The 22,570-nt window shown below is 36.4% G+C and overlaps 1 protein-coding gene and 1 pseudogene across 3 annotated transcripts in view; one reads left to right on the top strand and one right to left on the bottom strand.

The window, feature by feature from the left end:
* Positions 1-3,145: 3,145 nt before the first annotated feature.
* The window catches only part of Cyp40 (Cyclophilin 40), a 49,754-nt gene continuing 30,329 nt past the window's right edge, over positions 3,146-22,570 (bottom strand). The window contains exons 5-9 of one of the 3 annotated variants that reach the window (XR_016325659.1): positions 20,287-20,409; positions 10,939-11,104; positions 9,828-9,931; positions 8,723-9,365; positions 3,146-8,604 (exon numbers count right to left, since the gene is read on the bottom strand). Coding sequence is in view for 1 of the 3 variants with exons in the window: in XM_089739515.1 (XP_089595641.1) it covers positions 9,114-9,365; positions 9,828-9,931; positions 10,939-11,104; positions 20,287-20,409 (645 nt within the window). In the remaining 2 variants the exon portion in view is untranslated. Of the gene's footprint in view, positions 9,366-9,827; positions 9,932-10,938; positions 11,105-20,286; positions 20,410-22,570 lie in introns of all 3 variants that reach the window. The other 2 variants (XR_016325658.1, XM_089739515.1) reach the window with 2 other exon arrangements.
* Positions 12,910-15,412, top strand: LOC149499643 (uncharacterized; annotated as a pseudogene).

Raw genomic sequence — 22,570 nt, forward strand, 5'->3', positions numbered from 1 at the left:
TTTCGCATTAAAACTGTATAATCTCAAAATTTACAAATTTTACAGGAGAGTGTTTTAAAGGCTTAACATGTGATATTTTTAATATTAATCATCTTTGCAACATTATTTTTTTTTATTTTTTAATAGCTACATTATGTATTTTAAAGTAAGATAAAATTATGTATTAATTTTGTTAATAGTAGTCTAAACATAGGTAAACTAAAAAAAAAAACTAAAACTAAACTACGCTCTTTTGGCAGTACATATTTATGAGATAAATGCTGGTGATACCAAATGATTCCGCATATTAACTCAATTTCGAATATTTTTGGAAATTGTACACTTTTAATGCGAAAAGACGAAATGTCGTGTATTAAGCGAAATGTTGCTTAAACCAAATCGCCTTTCACCCCTCGAAAAAAGTAATTTTTAAATATAAATATTTACTAACAATCACGCCACGTTAACTGGTCCCGTGATAAGTTCGTAAAGAACTTGTGTTACAGGTACCAGTTAACGGAAATAAATGTAAGATTTTTATTATACACATACATATATTTAATATACATCCATAACCCTGGAAAAGACATTTATATTTATCATACAAATATCTTCCCTTGGCGGGATTCGAACCCGCGACCCCCGTATGTAGTGACCATGTCACTTACCACTACACCAGACGGACGTTATTTTGTTTGAGGATTGACGTCTTGTCTTTGTGTTTTTGTTGTCTGTTCTTATCGTTCTTTTTGGCGTTTGTAATTAAATCATGCGGTGAGAGATATTCACCTCTCCAGTGCAAAGGGTTAAAAGTGTGTTGCCACTCCAGTGTATTGCGACACAAGTCACCAAAGACGCCGTCCTGTTTCAATACTTCAATACTTTCCCACCTCATTTGTTGTGCGTTGTATTAAAAGCCTGTATTTATTATTGTTTTATTAAAAGAAAATGTTTTTTGCAAATAATTGTGTTTTCTTTCCACTACGTTTTCAGGTTGAAATCTATAGGTGCAAAGAAAATCGTAATATGAACTGGTGAAAGGATATTTGGTTGGAGCTACATTTTTTGAACATTGCATTAGAGCCGTTTAAATTTAAAATTTTGGAAAAGCATACGTGACAAGATAACTTCTTCAGCTATTTGAATATAGTAAACATAATTGAAGTTATATGACTTTATTATGACTACTTCGCGATAATGCGAAAAAAGGTAGCATCCATTATGCGTAGAGTAGGAGGAAGCACCAACAACGTCTTGAGGGTACTAGCTGAAAGACTGGATGGCCCGACCCTGGGTAGGTTCATCAAGTTGCATGTTCTACATGCTGCTGGATGGGGCTGCCAGGGACGGAGTTGATTGATTTATTTAAATACTAACGTAGTTCGTAAGTTATTTGTAATACTAACACAATATGAGACTGATGTCTTGAAATAAAAGTTTTTTATTTTTATTTATTTATATTAAAAACATAGAGTTGTTGATAATGATACCGAATGAATCGGACCTTTGATTACAAAGATAAATGTCGCTTAAACCAATTAGACTTTCATCCGTCGATACGTGTTGTTTTACAATAATAATTGAGATTGGACTTCATGTTTCAGTGTGGGTGGCTCACTCGCGTAACATTACTGACGTGTCAGTGTTGTCGCAAATGTTAGGTACTTTTATTTTTTCATGACACTTAAAAGTCGTGGCCTAAAGAATAAGACGTCCGGTGCAATTCGTATGTAGCGATGCACCGGTGTTCGAATCCCGCAGGTAGGACCAATTTTTATAATGAAATATGTACTTAACAAGTGATTCACGATTGACTTCCACGGTGAAAGAATAACATCGTGTAATAAAAATTAAGCCCGCCAAATTACGATTTACGTAATTACGGGTGGTAGGACGTCTTGTGAGTCCGCACGGGTAGGTACCACCAACCTCCCGATATCTTGCGTGAAGCAATAATGTGTTTCGGTTTGAAGGGTGGGACAGCTGTTGTAAAAACTGAGACCTTAGAATTCTTGTCTCAAGGTGGCGACATTTACGTTGTAGATGTCTCTAGGGTCCGGTAACCACTTAACACCAGGTGGACCGTGAGCTCGTCCACCCATCTAAGCAATAAAAAAAACCTCAAGACAATTGTCCTAAATGTTTTAATTCATTTTTTTTTTTTTATTGCTTAGATTGGTGGACGAGCTCACAGCCCACCTGGTGTTAAGTGGTTACTGGAGCCCATAGACATCTACAACGTAAATGCGCCACCCACCTTGAGATATAAGTTCTAAGGTCTCAGTATAGTTACAACGGCTACCCCACCCTTCAAACCGAAACGCATTACTGCTTCACGGCAGAAATAGGCAGGGCGGTGGTACCTACCCTTGCGAACTCACAAGAGGTCCTACCACCAGTGATTACGCAAATTATAATTTTGCGGGTTTGATTTTTATTACACGATGTTATTCCTTCACCGTGGAAGTCAATCGTGAACATTTGTTAAGTACGTATTATCATTTTTAAGAGAATCACGAGGACTTGTTTAAAAAAACCATTTGACTGACTGCTTTTAGATTTTTCAAATATGTATTATCCGTTTTTCCGTAGCAGCGCTATAAAAAGAGGAAGTCGTAACACAGTGTAATATTTTCTATGGTAAGGGGTAACCACCTAGAAATATAAGATCTAAGGTCTCAGTATAGTTACAACGGCTGCCCCACCCTTCAAACCGAAACGCATTACTGCTTCACGGCATAAATAGGCGGGGCGGTGGTACCTACCCGCGCAGACTCACAAGGGGTCCTACCACCAGTAAAAAAAAAGATAGTTGTGAGAAATTAACTAACGCATGAGGAATCCATTAATTCAGTATTAAAACAATTTTGAATTCATTTAATTTTAAATGAAACGCACCGGTCACCGTCCTCATCAAACTCGTCAACTCCGACGAGCGAATTAGCCCATAGACACAACCCACTGAGTTTCTAGACGGATCTTCTCAGTGGGTCGCAGTTCCAATCCGATAGTAGATTCAGCAAAGCACTGCTCTTGCTAGGGCTAGTGTTAACAATTCTCTCAGGCTGAGCCCGTGAGCTCACCAACGATTATGTAGGGAAAAAACACAAGCAAATAATTTGTATAGTAGTTTATTATGTCTTATAATAGTATTTTTTGTTTTATAAAAAAAATCCCGGCCATTGGTTTAATGACAGCACAGCTGGTACACTACCCCAATAACATTTAAATCTATTTATTGAAAACTTACACAAATTAAATCAAAAAATCACATTTAAATACATTTCTTTCCATATCTGCAACGTTATGATCATCAAAGGAACATGGCAACATTTGGAATCGATATTTTTTGAGTTTTATAAATATTCGAACTTCGTGGAAATTTGAGATATAAAAAACAAACGTGTATTTTCACGGTTTTACATTCAATGTGTTTCATCAATTCATTACATTATATACTTTAGAACTCATGTTTCAGGGTGGGTGACGTCATTTACGTTGTAGATCTCTATGGGCTCGGCTAACCACTTAACACAAGGTTGGTCGTGAGTTCATCCACCCATTTAAGCAATAAAAGAAATCAATGACTTAACACACTGCAACACGTGAAAAAGTTTTATGCTTTTTTTTTTTCTTAGATGTGTGGACGAGCTCACAGCCCCCTGGTGTTAAGTGGCTACTGGAGCCCATAGACATCTACAACGTAAATGCGCCACCCACCTTGTGATGTAAGTTCTAAGGTCTCAGTATAGTTACAACGGCTGCCCCATCCTTCAAACCGAAACACATTACTGCTTCACGGCAGAAATAGGCGGGGCGGTGGTACCTACCCGTGCGGACACACAAGAGGTCCTACCACCAGTTATTCCACAATTTATAATTTTGCGGATTTTATTTTTATTACACGGTGTTATTCCTTCACCGTGGAAGTCGAAACCTTATCCTTTAGGCCACAACGACTTAATACAGTCGATAGTAGGAACTGTTTAACTAACTAGTTAAAGCTGTCCTTTGAAAATCTGAATACCGTTTATGGACCCATATATAACTAGCGACTCAAATTTCCGGGAGATTGAGGCTACGAACACGAGGGATCACAGATCACTTCGCCGGTCGAGACTAGTGGCTGGGCAAGGGGTACAAAGTTTTTGCTTCACGTATTTAATACTAGCGGCCCGCTCCGGCTCTGCTCGAGTCTTTAACAAAAATTTCAACGATATTTGACGTTGTTTTATTTTTTTAAATAAAAGAACACTTATTGCGGCATAACTGCAATAGTTAGACATATGCTGACGCGACACTTTTTGTAAATAATAATGTGGTCTACAAAGTCTTAGTACATTATTCATCAATAGTTTTCGCAGGGCTCGCGATGTAAAGAATATTTTAGGTAATTTTTTTACACCTTGGGTTACATTATTGGAGTTTTAGTAAAGATCCCTAATTTTTTTTCAAAAAATATTATAGCCTATGTCACTGGGGAATAGTGTAGCTTCCAAGCAGTGAAAGAAATTTTCAAATCGGCTTAGTAGTTTCGGAGCCTATTCAATACAAACTAACAAACAAATCTTTCCTCTTTATAATATTAGTAAAGATATAGATGATATCTCACTTTGTACCGATTCCTCTAAATTTCAACTCTATACACTATGTAATCAGCAGTAGTCTCAATTGGAGTAGTCAATAATAGTTCCAATTAAGAGTAAAATATGGCATTACAAACGCTCAAGCACCGTTATTAAGAATTGTTATTCTTACAAATAATTGGTTCTCGAAAATCGACTAATGTATAGTTTAAAGGCGCGGTCGCACACCAAGAGCATTCATATACATTTTTTTCTTTTTTATTCATAGCTTATTAAAAAAAAAATGCTTGTAATATAACTATGTAGTCAAAATTAGGTTCGTTTGCAGTCGAATCACATTTTTTACAATATCAAAAAATGGTCTTATGGTTGAGCGTGATAGTAATTCGAACGTTAAATAAATAGTTTAAAAAACTAAAAAACACGCTTTTATAGAAAATCGAACTAAAAAAAGGGTGCGTGTACTTATGTACGCGCGTAAGAAGTTATACTTTATTTTTATTAAATTTATTACTTTTTTTTTATTTAAATTATAATCAATTTGAAAAAAAATCGATTAAACAACATCCTCAAACACGCATATTGGACATCCCTTTTCTTGACATCGTATAAATTCGGTAATTCTCGGTACGGTTCGGAAAATTCACATGCGGCTATATTCAGACTCGCCAAGTTACGTCGGTCGTATTGTAATGAGCGATTTAGTGGGCAACTTCATTCTGTTAATTTTGTGTCACGGTGCGCGCGCATCGTAAATTTTCACTCTCATCAATTTTTCCATAACGCGCCTAAAGAAGTATTTAATAACTTCAAAAAAACAGAAATTGAGTTCCGAATCCGACGTTTTGAAAGGGTTCAAAAACATGATCATAGTTTCCGTTACATACATACATACTAACATATGTATGAAGCTAATGAAAGCATATTAAAAATTGAGAGGTTTTAAGACTAATTTCAAGATTATCTACACGTTGAGTGTATAATAATGTTCGCCGTTATAAGTATACTTGAGTTAAGACTCAAATTTGTATGGATTTGGAACAGCTTCCCTATGTTTGCCGGTAGGGGCGCTGTTCCAACTCCATACAAATTTGAGTTAACTTTTACGCGATCGAGAACGTTAAAAAACTCGCAACGAGCACACTGAACTGTGACGTTACAGGTGAATCCTCCCGGTTAGCGACCATTTTAAGAATAATATATATGTACATATATCACCTAAAGAGAGAGGCCTTGCTGAACTGAAAACACTGAATATTACTTGAAGCATTAGGAAAACGATTGACATGTTTTCAGATCAATGATTTACAGAAATCTTATCCTATCAAAATGGATGCATAGATGTTCAATTTGATAAGTTGAGACTATAAATGTTTGACCTTATGACCTCACGTTTATCAAGTCAATCATAATTAAATGTCGTTTTATTAGACTCAAATTGTGTTAGCTTGTAATCTGCGGCGAAGGTAGCTCCCCTCGTGCGCGGCTGGAGGTCGTTGACCTCGACCTTCAGTGTACTTTAAAACGTATTACATTGCGTGTTAAAAAAAAAAAGTTGTAAGTAAAATTGGCGAACACAAATAGACGTCACGATTCTCAGAATCATAATATATTTACTAATCACTATGATGTCTCTTACAACAAGCACAATAAATAAGCAGTTTCTCTGTAAGAAATGGCGATTATGCCACAAAATATACTATGATTAGGCACAACTTGAAAATATTTCTTAATTAAATCAAAATTAATTTAAATGGTGTAAAATTAATCTAAATATTTTTATAAATATACATATATACTTTACAGAGTTCATAATGACTTTAAGATGGTAAATTATCGTATTATTGGCACTGAGTCTAGAAATCCAGCAATAGATGTTTGTTCAAACTCTATTTACTTATTTGAATTCTAATTATTAACAGAATTTTGTATGAATTTTCAGAACAATATGGCATAAGCTTCTAGAAATGCTAAGATCAGGAAATAATCAAGAGCACCGGTAGCAATCACTTTACTCAATTCAGGTTACTAACATTCGAGGGGTAAAAATTTGCATAGTTTACCCTAATTTATAATTTGAATGAACATGACAACCGATTTAAGTTACTACCAAAATGAAACTGAATAGTTTGTTTGTTGTATAATATGTTACGAATTTTACTGGCATTTTTCTGCATACCCTCAGCCATGTCATCATGTTTTATTACTATATATACATAAATACTATGCATTCCAGGCTCCTTGGTATTATATAATTAATATGATCACTTCACTGCTCCCTATCTATTCACTGGTAGCCTGAGAGAAGGCCCTAGCAAGAGCCGTGCTTCACAGAATCTACCACCGGACCGGAATCGCGACCCCCTGAGAAGATCCGGCGAGAAACTCAGTGGGCGATCACATTAACAATCTGCATCCACAGTTACCTGGCCTGGGGTCGTGAGCCATTAAACAAACATCACCCTTATTGTTACCGTCATGTTCACCGAAACATTAATATAATTTACAATAAAAAAGATATAAATTTTAAAACAATTCATAATCCATGAACACAATACTAAAATACTTTTCGAAAAGGCAGTGATAATTTTCTTATATACTAATAATTTATTTAATAACAGCCAAATTCGTTACACTACTCACCTAACTAACTAGGTCGGAGTTAAACGAGAGAGACCCATTTAATAAAATATTCGATTGTATAGTTCGATCATTTTTATGATCACACCTGGTAACGCCAACAGAAATTACGCGTTTGCATTTATAACGGACAATTTTTATTCACATAAAATGTTCATAATTACTATGTAAATTGGTTCCTTATCATATAACCACATCATTAGTAGATCCAGTCGTCAAAGCATACTAATTACTATTGCAATCGTTACTGGCCATTAAAATTCGTGAATTGATTAACCTATCCATTAAATGGCTTTATACGAAGATCTAGTAAATGCTAAATTAATTTTTAAAATAGGCACATTGCTTGCATACAAAACAACTTTTTAATGTGGCCATTAAAAAACTTAAAAAAAAAATTACAAGTTCCAAATGAGAACCGTAATCAAAGCTTCCTTCAAATTTAATGTACAATATAAATATAAATGTGATTTCAAAGTCTTATAAATCAAAACAAAATAATTCATCTAATTTGAAGATCACAATATATATTATCTAATCGATTCATCCTTTTTAGGGATAAAAAATTATATAAAACCTAATATACTATTTCAAAAAAATTATATAAAACCTAATACACTATTTCAAGACATTTTCAAGTTCAGTAGCATATTTACTAATTTTCTTAATTTTGCCCTATAGCATAACATCATCCAAACATTTTTTTATTCCAATCTAGCTATAGAACCTAAACTATAATTTGAGTACCTTGCCAAAATTGCCAAAGATTGTTATTTTCTAAAAAAACAAAAAAAAACTTTAATCACGTAATAATTGGCAGTACAAAATACTATGGCCATGAGATCCAGAGTGGCCTTAGTAAGCACAAAATATAAATATAAATTAAAAAAAAAAAACAATTTTGTAATCTTTTGTATGTAGTAATAAATGCGAGTAATAAGATACGGTTTTCGAAAAGTCAACAGTAACATACAAAGTTAATTAATTAATATAAGGAAGAATATAAACATTTCTTTGCCAAGATGAGCTTAAACACTTACCATCCTTAATGGTTTTACGTTTAACGAAACCCGCAATATTGAGCCTCTAATATAATTACATTCTCACGCGTCTGCTGTTTTTCAATTGCTCTGTGTTATAAATATAAAACATTTGTAAATTGGTATGTTTTTTATCCTGTAAAACTGAGGCGCTTCGATCTACCCACAAATTAAAATTTTCTATTTATAGCGCCCAAAATTATTTTCGACTACTACCGCCATTATCATTTTATGTTAGATTTGTTTTCTTTAAAGATTTTGAATACGGTTGTCTTAAGCGGTGGGCCTCAGTTTGGCCCCTGACATTTTTGCTGTCCAGGATTGACAGTAAACCCTCGTCAAATCCAAAGGTCGCCTGTCTATAAACGCAAATAAATAATATTAATAAAAAGCTAACAACAAACATTATAGTATAATTGAAAACAATATATAAATCAGAGTTCACTGAATCAAACCTCAAAAAGATTATTCACTCACTTCTTGCATCTATCCCACAGTATGTGTAGTCGGCGTAACATATCCTATTTTTATATGTATTCGTCAAACATTCTTTATGTCAAATGAAACACGAATCATAATGCACGTTGTCATATAAGGCTAATAGTTCCGTTATAATATATATATATGTATTCACTTATATTAGCCCCTAATGACGTCACGCGTCGTGAACTTTCCACGAGGCCACCCCCAGTAATTTTTGCGTGGCAATTTTGAATAAAAATAACACTTTTCCCGAATCCAAGTGAGCGACGATCAAGATATTGCACGTTCGTTTGCAATTGAATAGAGTGAGATATATGACCGCGCCCCCGTTAGGTGTGGGGGGTTGGGGGGTCACTGGATGCGCACTAGCACCCGCAGCCTCAGCTCAGTTGTTGGCGGCGGCGGCGCGCTCTTTTTGCTCACGAAAAAACTTTGAGAGCCTCTGTTTCTGCAGCTCGTTGTAGCGGCGGCTGCAGCGGCGCACCTCGTCCAGCAGCGCGAGCACGGCGCGGTTGTGCGGCGACGCGCGCTCGGCCCGCCTCAGATCGGACAGCGCGGCCTCGTAGTTCTTAAGGGCGAAGTTTGCTTGGCCCCGCCGGTACAGGGCCTTCTCGTTACGAGGGCTTCTGTCCAGCACCTGAGGGGGAAGAGGGGGGGGGTCCTCATTATTGTAATTTTTTTACAGTTTTTTTTATTGCTTAGATGAATGGACGAGCTCACAGCCTGGTGTTAAGTGGTTACCGGAGCCCATAGACATCTACAACGTAACGCCACCCACCTTTGAGATATGGGTTTTAAGGTCTCAGTACAGTTACAACGGCTGCACCGTCCTTCAAACCGAAACGCATTACTGCTTCACGGCAGAAATAGGCGAGGTGGTGGTACCTACCCGTGCGGACTCACAAGAGGCCCTACCGCTAATAAAACCAGTAATGTGTGCTACAAGAAAAGTTCTTTGCATCTCGTGTTGTTGAGTCTCTCACTCACAATTCGGCATTCGACACAAAAAAAAAACTTTGCTCTCTTGTTGCACAAATAACTATTTCATTTAGGTTCAATTTCTTACCGTTCTCCGGCGTTTAGTAAAACTATTATTCACCTGCGTACAGCACTCGATACACGCTCTGTAGTCTTCGGTTCTCGAGTAACACGCGGCCAGATTCAAATTACACTGCAGTATAAACGTTGAAGTTAAATCTATTACTGGAAGAAATATATTAATTACTAGCCGTACTCGCCCGGTTTTCTGAGCATTTAAAATTAACATTATTATTTACTGTCATTATTATTAGGGAGTCCAACACTCATATAAATATTCCAGCCTATCCATTAAGTACATGTATTTTCTACATGGATACCAAGTTTCAAGTCAATCGGATGCATGGTTCAGTAGTTATAACGGAACATCCGTAAAAACCACTGTAGATTTATATATTAGTATAGATTCTACACGGGTATGTCTTCTTCTGCATTATACGAATTTTATATCGCGAACTAGTGTTCCAGTTTCCAGGTGGAGAATAGCCAATTATCGATATAACTGAGACTTTGGACAGCAGCGGTATACGCGTTGTCATATTTATGAGCTTCTGTTAACATTTAGCATCAAGTGGGCCATGAACTCATTGACAGAATTAACAAATTGTGAGCCCGTGTGTAGGGAAAAGGCACCGCGTCACAAGACATCTTTGTCATTTTTTATTTAAATATCTTGGTAACGAGACCTTTGAGCCAAATATTTTTCTTCTTATATTCTCTGTTATAATACGAACCGAAATGACATGAATTTTATTAAATCGAGACTTTAATCAATTGGGATGAAATTAAATGAAACGAGACGAGATGAATATAATAAAATCTCAATAAAGTATTGGTTAGTTACTGAGACTTTTACAGTGGACTGGACTTTTTGAAGAACCCGAGAAGCTACGTCCAGTGTAAGTGAATTTGTGTAATTTTTTCTTACATTTGTTCACTTTCACTGATGCTAAGCTTCGCTCCTCGCGTTCCCGTCAAAGACTCAACACCGTTGCTTGACCTTTTGGATCATCTGATCGTTAATTGCGATACATTGCGTGCAAGCCAAAATTTAAAATTCCGTTGACCTCCGTTTCAGAGAACCGTTTCAATACACCGGATAATACACGGTACAATTTTTTGTTTAGATTGATTTGATCATTTTTTCTCTTTCTTTATCGTGTGATACTCACTATGTTCTGTCTCTTTCTCGTGCATTCCTTGTACTGTACTCAAAGCGTAGTCGACGTATCTGAGGCACTTGCGGTACTTTCTGATCGCGGCTTTGTACCGTCGCTCGCTGAACATTCCATTGCCGGCTGCCTTAACGTCCCTTATGCACGATATTAAATCGTCTAACTGTAGAAAGACAAGTTCACACGGTATAATATAAGTTGGTAAGTAGCACTGTAGCAAATTTATTAAGCCTTTTTTATTTATTCATTCATTCATTTATTTATTTACTTGGTTGCACCAACAAAGTGATCATCACAATACAAAACATTGACAAATCGACAGTAAGTACATGACAGATGTCACCTCAATTATACCTTCAATGAATTATACGTACAATCGACAGTGCATTAATTGACAACGTCATGAAATTAGAAAAGTAAAAATACTAAGAGTAATTTCAAGAAATATAAAATCCAGTATAATACTTTGTCACTAAGCAACACATTATTTAATATCTATCTACACTTATTAGAAACTAAAACTTGATTACATTTGTTTAATTATTATTAGGTTATATTTAGTTGGTAAATGATCTGCGCCTGTATGTTGTAAGACAATTATTATTACAAAAAAAAAAAATCTATTTCATGACTTAAAATTAGTTCAGCGCAATCGGACAACTCCGAATAAACATTGACGGGGACCGCGCTACCATGGACATTATTGTAGTCCCAAAGGATTATGTTTAAGGGAGAGTATATTAAGAGTTTTTATTTTAGTTTTATTGCTTAGATGGGTGGCCGAGTTCACAGCCCACCTGGTGTTAAGTGGTTACTGGAGCCCATAGACATCTACAACGTAAATGCGCCACCCATCTTGAGATATAAGTTCTAAGGTCTCAGTATAAAACGGCTATCCCACCGTTCAAACCGAATCGCATTACTGTTTCACGGCAGAAATAGGCGGGGTGGTAGCACCTACCCGTGTAAATTCACAAGAGGTCCTACCACCAGTAATTATGCAAATTATAATTTTGCGGGTTTGATTTTTCTTACATGATGTTATTCCTTCACCGTGGAAGTCAATCGTGAACATATGTTAAGTACCTATTTCATTAGAAAAATTGGTACCCGCCTGCGGGATTCGAACACCGGTGCATCGCTACATACGAATGCACCGGACGTCTTATCTTTTAGGCCACGACGACTTCAGGGTTTAACTATTATATTAGGGTATAGTATCACAGTGTTCGCTGGTTTGTGTTTTTAAGTTAACCACAGATGTATAAATCGACCGAATCGGTGCCTTATGAATCGCACACAGGGGCTTTTATTGTCGATAAATTGCGAAGTATTTCATTATTACTGAATTATAAAATTAAGGAAAACCGCGGGGCATGTCCAATACTTTTTTATATCTTTCGCAAACACAGTTACTAGAGGGACCAGACCAACCAGACGATAAAGTTTTATTTTTTTTCGTATTTCCTGATCTCAATTCAGTTATCGGTAATTATTAATTCATTTATTCATTAGTATCAGTGAATTATCTCAATAAATTTGAATTCTTGATATAAAGAAACGCTAATAGCTTTTACGATATATTTTTTCGAGTCTTATAAATTAACGCTAACTTATTCATTCATGATAGCATTTCACTCGACCGGGTTTTTCTTTAAAAGTTTCATTTATTTCATAATTTCACTCCCCAACCTTATTCTAATAACGCTAACAACCTTATTCTTATAAGGTTGTTAGCGTTAGTTAGAAAACGCGTCTACCGTCGCGCGGTCAGCATCCCTTTTGCTTTGCTCCGTGTATTTAATTAGTTTTTTAGTGATTAATTACGATATTTTCGATTAGAACTTGTACAAAACCTGTGGCTTACTACCATAAACGCAGTGCAGTATTCCAAATACTCTGGATTAAGTGTTTTCAAGCAGTAATTTCATTTAAAAATTTCAACATCGTACAATACAATACATCAAAACAAGCGCATAAACGCTGCTTTTTGTATGGTGCTTCCGACCTTTTAGACGAAACGGCGAAGGAAAAAGTTTACCAGTGATTGTGAGCTGTAGCTGCGCTGGATTTGTGAGTCAACTGAGTTCTCAATTGAATGGACATTGAGCTTGTTTACTTGAGCAGCTGTTTGCAATGAATAAGTCAAAATGCGCAGGTTGTCCTAATATTTTGAAAGGAGTGTCATTTATGCATTGTTCTCGCTGTGAGGACAAATACCACTATACCTGCATTAATTTTAGTAGGCAAGATTACACCGCCTTATCTAAAGAGTTGAGGGAAACGTGGGTGTGTCCATCATGTAAGTGCAAGGAGCCGAAGTCCGGTGATAATACAAACACACCGGTCCGCTGCACAGGAACCTCGACCCAAAGGCAGGACTCGGGAGTGGAGCATCAACCACAGCGCGACGCCCCGGGATTCGAGTTCGAGAACGTTACCTTACGCACGCGACCGCACAGCGGCTGCACCTGTGTCTCTGCTGAAAGTATTCGCGAAATAATAAGACAGGAACTCGATAGAAAGCTCAACCGATCGATAGAAAGCTCAACTCTCGGTTGGATGCAATTCAGACGAAACTTATAGGCTTCGAGGAATCTCTTGTCGCGAATCACACACAGAACGATTTACTCAGGAAAGAAAACGAGTCACACAGGGCTTTAATTACAGTGCTTCAAAAAGACATCGAGAAACTCCGAACTACGTCCCAAGATCTGTCTCTTCGCCTACACGTGCTGGAAAATCTTTCGCGCTCTAACAATTTGGAAGTGCAGTGTGTACCGGAACACAAGGGTGAAAATTTACAGAACACCATTCAACAGTTGGGTAGAATTATCAGCTGCCCAGTGACCGATCCTGATATTCAGTACTGCTCTAGAATTGCCAAACTTAACAACAAAAGTCCTCGACCTAGGTCGATCATAGTGAAGTTTGGTAGCAGGCGTCTGCGTGACAATTTTTTGGCGTCGGTAATCAAGTACAACCGTAACAGCCCTAAAGATAAGCTCAACACTAGCCATCTTGGTATCGGAGGCAATAAGAAGGATCCCATCTACGTAACTGAGCACCTCACGCCAGAAACTAAACGGCTTCATGCCGCGGCCCGGCGCGTGGCGCACCAACTGAATTATAAATTCGTCTGGGTTCGGGACGGGAAGGTCTTCCTCAGAAAGAATGAAACTGCGGGGTACGTACATGCTCGTAGTGAGGAAACTTTGAAGTCGCTAACTTAATGATCAATCGCTTGGCTTCCAGCTCAGCTTTGTTTAATAGTTTTGTGTTTAATAATTTCTTAATTCCCAATTTATTTTATACTTTTTTTTTTTTTTTGAGTTATATTGATTTGTCACTTATTTAATCCTTTTTTTTTCTTCTTTTTTTTGCATTCGAGTTTATTATACATACATATTATTATATTATATTATATATTTTAATGATACAAATTTACTACCAAAATGTACGTGGATTGAGAACCAAAACTTCTGACTTTTTTAGCAGGGTTGCTTGTGATAATTACGACATTGTCGTGATTACTGAGACATGGTGTGACGGCAGCGTCTTCGATTCTGAGTTGTTCGATGACAGATATGTAGTTTACAGACGCGATGGGGAGTCTAGAAATATTCATGGTAAGAGTGATGGGGGTGGGGTGGCTGTGGCTGTGTCCAAATGCTACATCTCCAGCCGTCTCCGAGAATTGGAATCGAACTGTGAAGACATCTGGCTACAAATTAAAAGCTTTAATGAGAGAGGTCAGCAAATGCACTTCTACTTATGCTCAGTTTACCTCCGCTCACCCCTTAGGCAGGATGTTCTTGAGGACTTTTTGGTTAATTCCAATAGAGTCTTGGAACAAAATAAAATTGAAAACGTCATATTTGTCGGTGACTTTAATCTGTCTTGCATAACCTGGAATGTAACTAATAACATGCAGTCTCTTAACTGTAAGTCTAGTAATCACCTATTGCCTAATATGCTTCTTGATTTTTGCTCGATGAATAAATTACAGCAATATAACCACACGCTCAACAGTGACGGCAAGGTCTTGGATTTAGTGCTCAGTAACAGAACCAATATTATCAATTTATGTACAAGCAGCGATCCACTTTCGAAGGTTGACCGTTACCACCCACCTTTTGTTTTCAACATATCTGATGGTGGTAGGAAAAATTGTAACAACAATTTGATTCCGGACAACAATAACCGTCTCTATTTTTATAAAGCAGATTACGACAACGTCATCAGAGATTTAATAAACGTCGACTGGGACACCGAACTGGAAGTTTGTCCGTCTGTCGATGATATGCTTTTGGTATTCTATAAACATATTCGCATGGTTATCGAGAAACATGTGCCGAAGCGTTCACCAAGAAGCAAGAAGTACCCTCCGTGGTTTTTTTGCGACTTAATTAAACTTCTTAAGGAAAAACTGAAATATAGGAACAAGCTTAAAAAATTCAATAAAAACCCTTTGGATAAATTATCTTTCGAGTTGGCCAAAAAGCGAGCCCAACACCTTATGGTTACATGCTACAAAGACTACATTGCTCGTCTCGAATCAAGCTTACGATACAACCCCAAATTGTTTTGGTCTTTTATCAAGAACAAAAGAAGGAACGGTAGCCTCTTCCCTGCACGGATGACTGTGGAGGACAAGAGTGCCTCGAACGGCAATGATATTTGCAATCTCTTTGCCCATAGCTTCTCTTCTATATACAATAGTAGTTCTTTACCCTCCTCGGCCCCTCACGTTGCAAAATTATTAAATAATTACTTGTCGGTTATCCAATTTGATGACGCACATGTACTTAAAGCTTTAAAAAAACTAGATCTGAATAAGGGAGCTGGTTCGGATGGCCTTCCTGCAGTATTTGTTTCTAGATGCGCTACAGTACTTGCTCACCCGTTGCGTCTTATATACAACAAATCGTTAATAACCGGTGTTTTCCCAAGCGATTGGAAGCTGGCGTTGATTGTTCCTTTGCATAAGGACGGCCCGAAGGATCTTATCAGGAACTACCGACCTATTTCAATTCTTGCTGTATTTGCAAAGATTTTCGAGCAACTTCTCCACCCGATTTTGGCTTGGCATTTCAAAAATCTAATCAGCCCTCATCAGCACGGTTTCACGAAGTCTAGATCTACGTCAACAAACCTGACATCTTTCATTAACGAAATTGCCGTTGAGGTCGACAGGCGCTCGGCTGTTGATGCTGTGTACACCGATTTTAGCAAAGCGTTTGATCGCGTGAATCACAGAATCCTTTTGCAGAAGCTCTCTGATAACGGCATCGCTGAGCCATTGCTGAGCTGGTGTTCATCGTATCTCTCGGCCCGGCAATCAATGGTCGTAGCATCGGGTTTTTTTTCTGACCCTTTCTCGACACCCTCTGGCGTGCCACAGGGATCCCATCTCGGTCCTCTATTTTTTAATATATTTATAAATGACATTGGTGATTGCTTTCACCACTGCAGACATTATCTGTTTGCGGATGATTTGAAGATTTTCAGGGTTGTAAATTGTGCGTCGGATGTGATATTCCTGCAGAACGACATTGACCGCCTGGTTTCATGGTGTTCACGCAACAATATGGACCTCAATCCGGCCAAATGCTATTCAATTCATTTTTCCAGAAGAAAAACTAGATCTTACTACAACTACACTATAAACCATAGCATCATAAAAGAGGTCGATAGTATTAGGGATCTCGGCGTAGAAGTTGACAGAGAATTAAGATTTCACGTCCATATTGAGAAGATCTGCTCGAAGGCTTTCAAGTCCCTCGGCTTTGTTTTGCGGAACAGCAGGGACTTTACTAGACCGGAAACAAAAATATTACTATACAACTCTTACGTTCGTAGCACCCTGGAGTACTGCAGTGTCACTTGGAACCCTTTTTACGACGTGTACAAAAAGAAGTTAGAGAGGGTCCAGAAGCGTTTTCTCTGGCACCTTGCTTTCTCCTGCAATGTTGCTAGAACCATTCAGAGTTACCCGGCTAGGTTAAAGTATTTCCACATGAGCTCTCTTTCGGAGCGGAGACGCACTCTCGATCTATTGTTCCTGCATAAACTTGTTAACGGAGAATACGATGCCCCTGATCTCTTATCTCTTCTGAACTTTAACGTGCCGCTGACGTCGACAAGGGCCTCGAAGTTGATGGTGTTCAGGGTTCCCAGATTCTACACCAACCTAGGTAAGAACGCGCCTCTCAGCAGACTAGTTGGGGAATTAAATAATTTGCATAACAAGTATTCTCTGGACGTTTTTGCTGGCACTGTTGACAGTTTTAGACGAGAAGTCTACAGACTTGCTCAATGAGTTTTTTCAATTAAGTAATAGCGTATTTGGTAGTAAATGTGTAATAATGTAAGGTCTTCATGTAATGTTATATATAGTTTTTCTTTGTTTTTTATATAATGAACAGCTTTTTTTTTATGCATGCAGTCGGTACCTGTAATTGTGTTAGCATTTAGTGTGAAATCAATGTATATGATACCTGTAATGTTCTGTGCTGATGTATAACATGTTGGTACCCAATAAATAAAATAAAATAAATAAAATAAAATATAAGCAACAAGAACTTCTTATTTTTATTCGTACATAGAAATTGTATATCTTCTTCTATATAATAATATATATAAATGAATTGCTGTTCGTTAGTCTCGCTAAAACTCGAGAACGGCTGGACCGATTTGGCTAATTTTGGTCTTGAATTATTTGTGGAAGTCCAAAGAAGGTTTAAAAGGTAGATAAATATGAAACTGCTCAAAATTAAATAAAAATAACAATTTTGTTTTTCCTTTGATGTGTCCCCCGTCGGACGGATTCCTTTTGTTTGTTTTAAGTTTATTTTATACAAAAGTTTAGGTCCTTTATTTATCGATTGAGGCACTACGAAATCTGCCGGGTCAGCTAGTTGAGAATAAAAAAGAAAATTAATTATAGCACATTTTTCATCGATAATAAAACATTTTTGTTATTATAATTCATATTTGCATTTTTATTGCATTTTATTTCAAATTTTCCTCACAGTAATTGGCACAATATTCAAATGTCGACGAATAATAACACATTAGTGGTTCGTGACCACGAATTTAATATTATAACAGGTAACAAAAATACTATTATATTAAATTATGTTGCGTTAATAATAATAATAATAAAACAAAGATAACGCAATTTAGATCTTGGCAGGCGCATAATCATTTCGATTATCATATTTTAATAATCAAATTGTAATTGGTAATATTTAATTTTGTGGCACCGATTCTTTAAATACTTTTTATTTTTATTTTATAATTTAGTAACGTGACCTTTAAGCCAAATCTTATTTCTACTTTTATTCTGTTTTATGACAAAAGATACGAAACAAAATTTAATGCAACAATATGAGATAGGTCGAAATATTGTTTCTAATTATAAAATGCTGGTTGTGTACTAAGACTTTTTCAATGGACTTTTTGGAGCAATCCGAGAATCTACATCCGACACCATTGTTTCATTTTCTCACATTTTTGCACTTTCAAAGATATTAAAAAGTTAATAAACCATCGTTGTTTATATAGATACATAAAGGACAACGCCCATTTTCTTAGGGCGTTTGGACCCCTAAAAAAATTGTCGGGTCATGATGGTTTTAACTTAATTTGATAGACAAAGAAATATCGTTTCATATTCAGAAAACGATTTTTATATTCTCACCCAGGTTTAAGAGAAATCTGTTTTTTTCTGCAGCTATTATTATGTTGTTAATTGTTTTCTTCGAAATCAATAAACGCTCTCATCATTATTTACAGTATTAAATAAGTTAATTGTGGTTAATGTTGCTAGAAATAAGCCCTTACGTACATTTTATTATTATTATATCCTCATGATAATAATAAAATAAAATGAAAATCCGGAAGCCGGCAACGATATTGTTGTTGTTCTTTTTAAATTCGCCAAGAAGCAGGCAAAGAGCGTAGCCTATACAGCCTAGTCTGCCGTAGTTATATATATATATTTTTTCAATAAAAAGCTGGTGTATCTCTTTTTATTGCTTTTTGGGAGTTTTGACGTCAACTCGATGAATAGCACATTGAGTGAGCGTGAATTTCCGCAGACCTTTTATCTTGAAAAAAAAAACAGACTGCTATGTTAGCCACAGTTTTATTCAAATGCCTCAATAATCGTGAACAACGATTATTGACGTTTGATATACAAAACAACACCCAATTTATATATTATACATCACAATAAACTATTAAAAAAACATTAAAATAAAACTTCAAGTGACGATTCACTCGGGTTGCTGCCAAAACTCTCTGATCATATATAATAAGAATAGAGTAATGGTAGGCCATTGAGATTTTTACTAATGGAATCAATAATATCTAAAAATATGTGTTGGTTGGTTTTAAGTAAAAATTATTATTACAATATATAAATATTGAATTGAACAAAAATAAACTAAAAAGTCTGTGAATTATAACCATTACCTATTTTTTTTAAATTTGTTTTTCAAGTCACAGACAACTCTTTCGTTTGGCAGCTTAAAGGTTTACTATAAGGCTTTATGGGCTAAGCCCTTTGCCTATTGGCGAATTTAAAAACTATGGCACTCAGTTTTGGGATGTTATCAAATAAGTAATTAATTTTTTTGTAAAACAATGCCAGGTTGAAAGAAATGTTGATACATAAACTAAACAACGTGAAACAATGAGGCATAGTTTTTCAAGTACAAATAGTTTTGACATAAAGTTGGCCCACTTTTGGGCATTGTAAATAATAGGCAATAACCATATTCAATGTGCAAAAAAAATATATTTCTAGGTCTATTAAAATGATTTCAATCCTACAGCTAGATTCGTTAAAATAGAATTTTTGAAGTTATACTTCTTTAGACGCGTTATGAAAAATTTATGAGAGTGAACTTTTACGATGCGCGCGCACCGTGACACAAAATTAGCAGAATGAAGTTGCCCACTAAATCGCTCATTACAATACGACCGACGTAACTTGGCGAGTCTGAATATAGCCGCAGGTGAACTTTCCGAACCGTACCGAGAATTACCGAATTTATACGATGTCAAGAAAAGGGATGTCCAATATGCGTGTTTGAGGATGTTGTCTAATCGAATTTTTTTTTCAAATTGATTAAAATTTGAATAAAAAAAAAGAAATAAATTTAATAAAAATAAAGTATAACTTCTTACGCGCGTACATAAGTACACGCACCCTTTTTTTCAGGTATTTCAACTTTAAATTAGTCTACTGTAAAGTTCACGTATTGTCGCTTAGTCACGTTTGCCTTTCAAGCGTCGATATGTAATTGTAAAATGCCTTTTCTCGCTTTCACTCACCGAAACGGCTCCAATATTCCTCCAGTCCGTCGGGAATTCTGGTATTTTGTCGGAGGTGCCATCCCTGCAGCACACGTCCCAGTTCTGCTCTGTTATTTCGCCGCAGTCTTCGATCACGCATTCCTAGAAAAATCACTTGTAAGCGAACAGCAGGGTTCAAACACTATAGTCAAACGATTGATTTGATAAATTTATTTTCCTAAAACACGGTACATTTAATTTTTTTTAAATTATCATTTACTACCGACCCGCCCTCGCTTCGCTTCGGAAACAGTAATTTATTATTGATCTCTCCACAATTTAATGGATGTTATTATACATATAAACCTTCCTCTTCAATCACTCTATCTATTAAAAAAACCGCATCAAAATCCGTTGCGTAGTTTTAAAGATTTAAGCATACATAGGGATATAGGGACAGAGAAAACGACTTTGTTTTATACTATGTAGTGATTATTAAATTGTTTCCTAATCTTTCCTGCGATAATCCAGACTGAGTTTCTAAAAATGAATTACTCTTTACAATTTGTCTCTGAAATATATTACTCTTGATCAGTACTCGGCTATAGACAGCGGTTTGATTGATGGTAAACACTCATCATCGTGTGAGCCGTACGTTAGTTTGCCATCAAAGTCAATACGATAGAATAACCAAAACGTGCTTCTAAATATTAAGTAAGCCCTATTTAGTGGTTCGAACTAGGTGTGTGTTCGATTCTTGAACTGATACCAATTTTTTTTTTCTTTTTTTTCCTGCCTAATATGATAGTAACCCTAACGTGTAAGTGAGCTCTCGGAGGTCAAACCAGCAGGCGTTGTTAACACTGGCCCTAGCAAGAGAGCAGTGCTTCAAAGAATCTACCACCGGATCGGAAACGCGACCACAGAGAAGATCCGGCGAGAAAGTGGGCTTGTGTACATAGTGGGCTTGTGTACATAATGTATATTCATTCAATGAAGGAACTACATCGCATATTACAAGTTTAAACTAAATTATTCGTGTTGTGAGCTCACATACATGCTTTCCTCTTTCGTTACTAGGGTAGTCGATATGTCAATCTAATTGAAACTTCAGTCTTATATTAAAGGGCATAAGATATTTTTTATCATCGCCATCACGCCACAAGTTCATTGCTGGTCCAACTAGATCTCTATTAAGACCATTGAACTGGAATTTTATAATATGTAAATTTTTAGCTCTATTAAAATTATTAAATTCCTAACATAAATCTATATGAAATCTTTGAAAAATATGGAAATCCATTGCATTCTTTACTAGAATACTTATCTTAATCAGCATTTTATCTAAATATTCTAATCGAACAAGAGTTCATTAGGTTCAAAGTCGGCGACTTATGCATACCTTTTAAAAAATTTTATATATCGTTTTTTTTAGTTTATTTATTTTCATGTTCTGAAGCCGCCTTCGACCAAAGATTGCTTACAAAAGTATCTTTAATATCTACTGCACTGCTTTGAGCGTGGCCTGACAACAATATGGAAAGAGCACTTGAAGCTCTCGCAACGGCGTCCGATATGCATATAAGTGTGAGCGAGAGGTCTGATAAAAATTGTTTATGATTCAGTTCGCACTGTTATAAGACAACCCTACACCCTTTAAGTACTGCTGAGGTAGGGTACTTTCCTGCTCAGTCAGTATTTTCAGTGGCAAGCAGTAAACCATAGTTCCTAATAGCTTTAGTTCACTTTTTAAATCTCCGTCGCGACAACACGTCTGTTAGTTTAATTCGAAATTTGTACCTTGCAACATCTAATATTAAACCGACAATTAATTACAAAGCCAATTGACAATAAATCTTATTTTGTGAAAACTTATTTTAAAAAAAAACGGTTAATCCCGAATCCTTATAACACAGCACGTTTGTAATGGCCCAAGTATAAGTTAATAATAATAATAATAAAGCCCTTTAATTCCGAACTACAACCATGAAATTTAACATTTTTGTGTTTTTTTTTTTACATTTTATTTCTTATAGTATATCTCGGAGTTCGGCGTGCCTCGTGGCATAGGCCTCCTCCAGCTCTCTCCATTGGGCTCGGTCATCTGCAACTCTGGTCCAGTATGGTCCTAGGGTTAGGCGTATATCATCACTCCATCTCGTTTTTGGTCGCCCCTGTCTTCTGATGGTATCCAAGAGGAGACACCAGAAGACAGGGGCGACCAAGTATAAGTTAACGTCGTCGAATTCTAAAAAATATATTTGACTAGCTGACCCGGCAGACTTCGTAGTGCCTGAATCGATAGATAAAAGACCTAAACTTT

This window comes from Bombyx mandarina, chromosome A1 (genome assembly GCF_030267445.1).
Source record: "Bombyx mandarina strain Sakado chromosome A1, ASM3026744v2".
Taxonomy (NCBI): Eukaryota; Metazoa; Arthropoda; class Insecta; order Lepidoptera; family Bombycidae; genus Bombyx; species Bombyx mandarina.